General features: G+C 40.9%; 1 protein-coding gene across 1 annotated transcript in view; it reads right to left on the reverse strand.

Annotated features, from left to right (window-relative positions):
- Positions 1-1,168, reverse strand: part of DKK2 (dickkopf WNT signaling pathway inhibitor 2) — a 108,110-nt gene extending 106,942 nt beyond the window's left edge. Inside the window, exon 1 of the mRNA XM_025385739.1 lies at positions 188-1,168. Within this exon, the coding sequence (XP_025241524.1) occupies positions 188-409 (222 nt within the window). The 5' untranslated portion in view covers positions 410-1,168. The remainder of the gene's footprint in view (positions 1-187) is intronic.
- Positions 1,169-9,876: the final 8,708 nt, after the last annotated feature.

The following is a 9,876-nucleotide window of genomic DNA, read 5'->3' on the forward strand; positions in this document are numbered from 1 at the left end:
AGGACCAGCAGCCACCCAGACACCCCCCACCCACGCAGACCCTGTTCAGGCAATCCCTCCCCAGCAGTCTGTTCTCTATACCTGGGGCCATGCTCCGAATTTGGGGGGATGCAATGGCAAACTGCTAGCCCAAGAGAGCTGGCCCCAGCCTCTCCTGTCTGAAGAGTGTGTTTGAGGGTTTTCCTACCTGCCCCAGGTTTTTGCCCTTCTTACTGCCGCCGAATGCCAGTCCTTGGTACATGCCCGCAGATCGATTGGCGGCCTGAGCAGGCGTCTCCCCGCCCAGAGAGGACTTGATGGAGTTGAGTTTGGCCCGCGAACTGCCGATCTGTGAGCTCTCCACCATCAGCACCGCGGCCAGGAGGAGCAGGCAGCGGGACGAATCCTTGCACCGCATCAACGCGGCCATCTCCCGGCGAAGGGTTCCCCAGGAAGACTCAAAGCCCGAAGGGGTGGGAATGCAAGGGGAGGCAGGACCCCAACACGGGGCCCCTCACTCGGGGCGCTGGGGCTTGCAGATTGTGTTCCCTCAACCCTTCCTGGTTCGGGGACCCAGGACCATGTGAACTTAGTCTCACGCCTCAGGACAGAAATTAGCGGAACCCAAGCGAGACCAGCTTCTCCACCAGGGCAGGAAGTTCTGCAATAACTGGAAGCAATCAAAGGCTAGGCGCTTTGTCGCCAAGGAGGCGTGACCCAAGGTGCAAGAAAACCCAGCCCTGTGGATCGCACCGCTTCGGTTGCTTCTTGCCCCGCACCTCCTTGGTCCCGCTGGGATCTCGGCGGTTTAATTCTCCTCTTAATTGATCAGGAGGCCCGCACCAGTTCCTTCTCCTTTGGACTCAGTTGCTTTTCTCTCCTCTCTTTTCCTATCCTTTATGTGTCAAACTTTGCAGGACACAATGCTCCTTTTCAAAGTTAGCAGGCGCTTTAGTAGGGGATCAGGAGATGTCCCCGGATCGAATCCTCGAGATCTGAAGAGAACCGAGGTCCCCCACACGCGCACTCACAGTTGCCCCGAAGCGTAGTCCCTTGACTCACAAGAGACAGAAAACCGCTGCCAGCGCAGCGACGCCAGGCGAGCGGACTTGCGCTACGCTCGCCGCGGGCTCCCGCTCTCTCTGCTCTCTCCCCCTCCCTCTTTGCTTTTTATAGCTTCCCACAGTGAGTTTTTTTTTTTTTTTTTTTTTTTTTTTTTTTTTACCTCCGCCCCCAATTCAAGAGTGACGAAGAGTGAAAACTTTTCTCTCACCCCCTACCGTTTCCGCCCCCCCTCCTCTCCGCGTGCTGCTTCTCCTTCTGCTGCTTCCACTCCAGCTTTTCCTCCTCATCCTCCCGCTCTGTCTACACCCCACAACTGCGGGAAAAGGGGGATATAGCTTTTCCATGGGGTGAGTGGAACATAGGGGCTCCTAATTCCTGCCAACAACTCTAGCGGTTGGAGGGGTCTTTGGAAACAGGCGGACGGCAAAGGTGGAAACGGAGAGGGGCAAGCTGCCACCACGTGATCGCCGCCACCCTTCCTTAGATCTTCCCACCCTTCTTCAGCCCCTGACAATGCGGGGAGAGCTGGAAAAACCCTATGGAAGCTTTATAAAAGTGAGCATCTGCGCATCTGCTCATTAGAATTGTATTCTTTGTGCGCTCACGTTTGGTTTTAGCCTGTGCCTCCCAGGGAGTGTGTGAAGCTGGAGTCGTATAGGTGCGCCAGGGGGTGGCCAATGATCCGGATAGAGGATCTGGAAGGAAAGGGGCAAACCAAAGAGAGGAAAAGATGAGCCTGTTCGATTTGGGTCTTTTTAGTCTCCTTCTGAACCCGGGCCCCGTCGCACACGTAGCATATGTCTATGTCCCTGAGGGACTGGGAAGAAGGGGGTGCTCTGGGTACGCTCCAAGAGTTTGGACCTCACAGCTCGATTGAGCATCTTTACCATGCCAGGCAACTGCTCTTTTTGCGAAAAGAAAATCCCAGATAGGAACGAATGGGGGCAGGGAGCCTTTGAGATCCTGTCTCCCTTGGCTTCCTGCCTTCTAACCCCTGGAAATTACACGAGAAGTCATTCCTGTCAGCCCCCGTGGCTCTCCAGGTCCAATTCCCTTCGGTTGAAGGTCGAAGGCGGCTCCGGGAACTACTGGGACGCGCTGGCGCTTGGGGGCGCCAGTGGCAGCCGTTCAGCGAGACACGGAAGTGCTGCAGGAGACAAGCGCGGAGTTCGGTGATATCTGGTGGCCAAGTGCGAGACTTCCCAAGCACAGCAAGGGATTGTTCGAAAGTTGTTGCATTTCTCCTTCGCAGACACTAACATCCAGGAGCAGAGAAATCCAAGCATTGAGCCACAACTTGAAGTTAGAAGGCTGCTAGCCGCCAGGGGAGGATACTAGCAGCATCCTCTTCAGAATTTTTGGACCTAGATTTCACAGCTTTCACACCTGATCCTGGCGCATGTCCATGAGTAGGAATTAAACTTGTCGCTAAGTGAGAATGTTAGTGACTCTTATTTTCCCCAAAACAACGCAGAGTTCTAAAGTGTGGATTTAGAGCTATTTTCTCCCAGACAGCTCCAGTTTTGCAAATTTCTCAGTCCTGACCTATGAATCTGTCTGCCCTGAAATTCTTCATTTTCAGAATTTTTTTAATACACAAGCAAATGGGGATTAAAATTTGCACCTTCTGGCATGTGTTCTTATCTTTTGAATTTCCTTTCCTTAAGATAGAGATTTTTTCACATTTTAGTGTGTGTGTGTGTTTCCCCCCCCCCCACCCCGCTTTAAAAATATGCCGGGAATAACAATATGGATGACCCTTGAAGGACATCATACGATCAATCACAGAAAGACAAATCCACTTATAGGAGGTACCTAAAATAGTTAAATGCATAGAATCAAAGGTTGGAATGGTGGATACCAGGGATTGGAAGGAGAGGAGAATGGGGAGTTACTATATCAATGATCACAAAGTTTCAGTTAACCAAGATGAACAAACTCTTGAGATTTGCCATATGGTATTGTACCTATAGCCAACAATAATGCATTGTACTTTTAAAAACTTATTGAGAAGGTAGATCTCATGCTATATAGATATAAACTTTATGTGTGTGTGACATTATATACATGTACAATGTATATATGTATTTATATATATACACACGCATGTAATATTATTGTAGTAAGAACATTTAACATCTATATATGCCCAGTAATAAATTTGTAAGTTTATAAAGTTAAGTGAGGCATTTTAGGCACTAATAAAAGGCAAGGAGAGGGGTCCTTACTCTATAAATAAAGTACTTAGGATTTCGAGCTTAGATTTTACGGAAGAGTATATCTTTTGCCTTCATTCTGGGTTTGCCAATCAGAAAGCATGACAGAAATTGAGAAAATTAACTTAGGAATCTACTGGTTTAAATATTTCTGAAAAGTAGCTTAGAGCAAAAGGAAAAGATAAAAGCTAAACATGTAGGCAACAGATCACTCTACATTCACTTGGAAGGGTGTAGACTTTGACCATACATTGAAGAACAAACACAAATGAACCATGAGAAAATGTGAAGATGCTTTGCCTGTTTCTGCCACTTCCTTTTTTCTTTACTTCTAAAAAAAAAAAAATATCCCACATACACAGGCCTAACTTTACTCATATGTACTGCTAAACAGAAAAGAAATATCAAGCACAACACATTTACTCTCAGTTCTGAGTACCAACCTAAAGACATTATCTCAGAGGCTCATTCAACACCCCACAAGTTCCAACAGCAATTTTTTACAAATACAGTTAAATTGAAAGTCGGCATAAAATCTACTTACACAAACATTCTTCCATATAGAACAAAATCAGACATATAGAATCAAAAGCTAAAATATATACAATTATGCCTTAGGCTAAAAATGAGTCAAAAACTAATTCATTCATGACACAAATGCTTTCTGTAAATTTTTTTGACAGACAGAAACAAACATACATGACCCATATGTTGACAAGTAGATATGCATACACAAAATCAACTAACTGTAAATAAACATAATCCTTTGGATTACTGTCATAGCACCACATGTGTTTTTCCCTTGTGTGTTTTCCGAAGTATAAAGACAAAAGCTTCATATCTTACTTGGGAAAGTAGATTTTTATGCCATTTGCAATAACATAACTAGAGAGTAGATATTTAAAAAGAAGACTGTACAAAAGCAGGACGTACAACCCTCCTGTCCAGAAGAAAGTGCCTTAATGGACATTTTTTCCTTTGGCCATACATTCCCTCTTATCTTTGCTCCTCTAGCTGTGGGGCCATTTTGGTTCCACAGAAAAGCCACTATTTTCTCAGCAGTTGTTTCTGGATCCTGGATTCCTTCTGAATACTTAGTCCCAAAGGTAAGTTAAGTATATAACTTGTCACCTTAGTCTTGTTTACTGCAGCTTACTAATTTTCATCCCATTAGCTCTCTCCCTGCATTAGAGAATACTTCCTACAATAGCCTTTTTATCAGTTGTTCATGCATTCCCCATACATGAAGCAGGTATGGGGCCCTGAGGACACAGTGGTGAATGAGTGGGGGCCTTCCATCTAAAGGGGCTTGGAGCTCTGTAGACACCTTGATTTACTAAAATCTGCTTCTAGCCCCTCTCAGAAGTTGCTGCTGTGAGTCTTTCTCTATTCTCATCTGCTGCTGAATTATGCCAGTCTCCGAGTTCAATCTGTCACAAGATATCTGCAACTCGAATTCAAGCCAAGCTGGCTTGAATTCATGTGACTTTGGGAATACAAATGATCAAATATGTCCCCCAGAGTTCTTTTTTTTCCTTCAGAATTTATATGCACATTTTAATGGTGTTCAGAGAGACAACACTCCTACATTTGTTGTTGAACCCAAAGAAATGACCCTTGTGATGGTAATGTTAGGTCAGTAAGAACAGAATAGCAAATCTGGGAAGTAAGATTCTCTTTGGTAGGTCCCACAGGACCCCAAATTATCTTGCACACACAGAATAGACACGAAAATCTTTAATGTGTGGTTGGACCTTGATAGATGTTAAGGATCTGAAAAATAAGATTATGTGGGTTTTCCCTCTCCATAGTAAACCAAGCTACCTGGCTCTGTAGCCTAGTAATACTCATACTTTGAGAGTTTTATGTTTCTCCTCTGCCTAAGAACAACAGTCTCATGTGTTGCTGCAAATTAATTTTAAATACCTGGTAACAAACGTAAGCTTGCATTGATATTGTGAAAACTTTTTGTGTTTCTTGATGGGAATAATTTTCATACCAGATACGAAAAAACTGCATCTCCTATTTGATTCCTGCATTAATTTCAGTTGTTGATGCAATCTTGACAAGGTCTCATGGACAGCAGGACCAGCTAATAAAAAAGATCTCATCACCTACATTTGAATCACTAGCTATGCTTGACACAAACATGCGCAAGTGAAATGGGTCTGAAGATTTCACAGTAAATCAATCTGAAACAATTGCTCAGCCAACAGCTTCTTTTTTGAACCTTAACAAGTTAGTCATCTTATCCATACTTTAGCTGCCACTTACATGAAAGAGGATTACTGAACAGATATTTCCCCTTGAGCCTGAACCCAAACAATAAAAAAATGCAAATAACATAATCTGAAACTCAGGCAGATAAAGACTTCTACTGAGCCTTGTGCATGTATGTGACCATAGATGGAGGTGGAATTAGAAAAAATCATCAAATGTTTAATAAGAAACATTTTCCTTTATGATACAAAATTTTTGTTAGTTCTATACACTGCATATCCTTTTTGGTATGTTCTCACTGCTGAGTTCTGGCAGGTTTTTTCAAGATTCATCTTTTGAAACAGTACTAAAGTACCAAGTAATACTTGGCAGTGAACGAATCATATGTTTAATTCTTGAGTGAGGTTCAATTCCAAAGAATCTCATCCTGATGAGCAACAAAACAAACAACATTTACATAATCTGGACCAGGGATTTTCAGATTCTGTTCCTTTCGGCTCACTAGGGTTCTGCTGAGGTCTCAAAGTAAGTTGAGAACTGTGCTATTTTCTTACAAGATTTCAGAGGAGAGGGATCCAGCTCTTGGATCAAAGTTAACTTTTAAGTGCCTGTTTTTGTTATTGTTTTTATTTGGGAAAGGATTGTGTTTGTTGTTTGGTTGGTTTTAATCAACTGTTAGCTGATCCAATTTAGCAGCCACAGTGAACTGGGCAAAATACTCTGTGAGCCGTCAACCTGCCAAATACATGATAGATTTATTTCTACCCTGTTAGCATTACAGACAATTTCCAAAATGAACATTACTCAAATGGGGAAACTATTAAATATATGGCAATTTATTTAGTCAGAAATGATTTGGTCATTTGAAGTAGGGAACATTAAAAATGAAAAGGCAGGGTAGCTAATCCATTCATTGTACCATATGTTTATTCCTGATCAATTATCTGAACCTATGATTAAAGAATATGGCAAAAATTTAACTATACTCATACCACACATAAAATAAACTATGGTGCAGACTAAAAATAATGGAACAACTATTTGCAAATAATAAGGAAATAGATTCTCAAGAGGCAACTCAAAAATCTGTCTTTGAAACACCACTGGGCTTGGTAACAGAAAATGAAAAATGTGTTTAGTTTATCTTTGGAAGATTACTTTGTAATAGATCCTACTTTTTGACATTCTAGGTATAAATTATAATGCCCAGGATCAGAAATGGTTTGGGATATAAGAAAGTCAAGATACTATGCTTCAGTCAGCTTAAGGAGTATTACAGGTAACTGGCTTGGAATATACGGCAATAATAAAAGTAATAATAATAACCAGATTTATTGAATGCCTTACATGTGCCAGGTTTGTTGAACACTTTACATATAGTGTCTCTTATTTATATGCTATAATTCATCCCTTTAAGATAATGAATGTACAGTCCAGTATTAAAATAATACTGAGTAAAGAGTAGCTTGCAGGACAGTGTGTCTCCACTTGCAGTAATGGATGCCCAGTTATGGCAATAATGTGGAGGACACACAAGAAAAGGGGAATCCATCAGAAGAAACTGGAGGTGCCATTTCACCCTTGTAGCATACCCCAACACAGATTCCTCTGAAGCAGCTAAAATAAATCACTTGGCAAAGGGTTGCAAAGGACACCAAAAATATAAGTACATGACTACATGTATTGCAGCTTCGCCTAATATAGTAAAACTCTTGGGCCTTAATAATTATAAAGCAGAGAACTTAAAAAGGCCCTCTGCTACAGATGGCATATTAGCTTTCTAGGGCTTCCATAACAAAATACTACAGATTTTGTGGCTGAAACAACAGAAATGCATTTCCTTACCATTTAGGAGGCTACAAGTCTAAGATCGAGGTGTTGGTAGGTTTGGGCTCCTCTGAGGTGACTCTCCTTGTCTTATATGTCACCACTTTCTCACTGTGTCCTCCTGTGGTCATCCCTAGGTCTGTGTTCAAATTTCCTCTTCTTATAAAGAAACTAGTCATATTGGATTAGAATCTACTTTAATTTTGTTTTAATTTAATTGCCTTTTTAAAGAACTCATCTCCAAATGTGGTTACATTTTGAGGTAGTAGGACTTAGGGCTTCAACATATGAACTTGGCAGCAGGGCATGGGGCAAAATTCAGCTCATAACAGATAGATTTATAGATGTAGTTGCATATTGAAACACTTGGGAAAACAGTAACATTTCTGTACAAAACACATATAGCAGTTTCTCAGAGTTCCTAAACTCAACAGAGAACTGTTACATGTTTATTTTGAAAACATTATTTAAATATTTTTATTACCATTTTATTTCTGGATCTGTGTTAATGACACTCATTTTTTTTACCTTCTCTTTTTGTGTGACTTATGGCTAAATTAGAAATCAGCCAACTGAGTCTGTGATTGTCAAGATTCCACTGGGGCCCTGAAAAAGAGAAGAGAGAATACAAGCAATTTGCCAAGAAGATAAAGTCATTTCTACATTTTTTAAAAGTGCCTAGTTAATGAAAGATGGAAACAATAAAACATATCAGTACATGATAGAAAAGTGAAATCATCATAGATCAAAGGAAAAGGAAACAGCAATCAAAACTACAGTGATCTAGCAATCAGCAAGTTGTTCTGTTACTAACTTAATTTGTCCACTTATTTAATTTGATTTGTTTAATTTACTCAGAAAGTTAATAGTTCCTTGGAATCACAGTACCTTTAATTAATTCAAGGCAGTGCTAAATATGTAAAAACAGGGGGGATATCTAATTTCATTGAAAGTGGAAATGAAATCACTTTTAATATAAGTGCACTTGACCACTTAGTCTTTTAAGTTATTAAGAAATCTGAGTTGGAATAAGCTCAAATTTACTTTAGCTTTTTTGTTGTTTTTTCCTGAAATTTATAAAATGTATTTTGGTTGTTATTGTCAAGAATGTATGTGAGCAAGATGGCCGAATAGGAACAGCTCCAGTCTCCAACTCCCAGCGCGAGCGACACAGAAGACCGGTGATTTCTGCATTTTCAACTGAGGTACTGGGTTCATCTCACTGGGGAGTGCCGGAGGATTTATAGCACTAAATGCCCACAAGAGAAAGCAGGAAAGATCAAAAATTGACACTCTAACATCGCAATTAAAAGAACTACAGAAGCAAGAGCAAACACATTCGAAAGCTAGCAGAAGGCAAGAAATAACTAAGATCAGAGCAGAACTGAAGGAGATAGAGACACAAAAAACCCTCCAAAAAATCAATGAATCCAGGAGTTGGTTTTTTGAAAAGATCAACAAAATTGACAGACCACTAGCAAGACTAATAAAGAAGAAAAGAGAGAAGAATCAAATCGATGCAATTAAAAATGATAAAGGGGATATCACCACCGACCCCACAGAAATACAAACTACCATCAGAGAATACTATAAACACCTCTACGCAAATAAACTGGAAAACCTAGAAGAAATGGATAATTTCCTGGACACTTACACTCTTCCAAGACTAAACCAGGAAGAAGTTGAGTCCCTGAATAGACCAATAGTAGGCTCTGAAATTGAGGCAATAATTAATAGCCTACCAACCAAAAAAAGTCCAGGACCAGATGGATTCACAGCTGAATTCTACCAGAGGTACAACGAGGAGTTGGTACCATTCCTTCTGAAACTATTCCAATCAATAGAAAAAGAGGGAATCCTCCCTAACTCATTTTATGAGGCCAACATCATCCTGATACCAAAGCCTGGCAGAGACACAACAAAAAAAGAGAATTTAGACCAATATCCCTGATGAACATCGATGCAAAAATCCTCAATAAAATACTGGCAAACCGGATTCAACAACACATGAAAAAGCTTATCCACCATGATCAAGTGGGCTTCATCCCTGGGATGCAAGGCTGGTTCAACATTTGCAAATCAATAAACATAATCCAGCATATAAACAGAACCAAAGACAAGAACCACATGATTATCTCAATACATGCAGAAAAGGCTTTTGACAAAATTCAACAGCCTTTCATGCTAAAAACGCTCAATAAATTCGGTATTGATGGAACGTACCTCAAAATAATAAGAGCTATTTATGACAAACCCACAGCCAATATCATACTGAATGGGCAAAAACTGGAAAAATTCCCTTTGAAAACTGGCACAAGACAGGGATGCCCTCTCTCACCACTCCTATTCAACATAGTGTTGGAAGTTCTGGCTAGGGCAATCAGGCAAGAGAAAGAAATCAAGGGTATTCAGTTAGGAAGAGAAGAAGTCAAATTGTCCCTATTTGCAGATGACATGATTGTATATTTAGAAAACCCCATTGTCTCAGCCCAAAATCTCCTTAAGCTGATAAGCAACTTCAGCAAAGTCTCAGGATACAAAATTAATGTGCAAAAATCACAAGCATTCT

This window comes from Theropithecus gelada, chromosome 5 (assembly GCF_003255815.1).
Source record: "Theropithecus gelada isolate Dixy chromosome 5, Tgel_1.0, whole genome shotgun sequence".
Classification (NCBI taxonomy): Eukaryota; Metazoa; Chordata; class Mammalia; order Primates; family Cercopithecidae; genus Theropithecus; species Theropithecus gelada.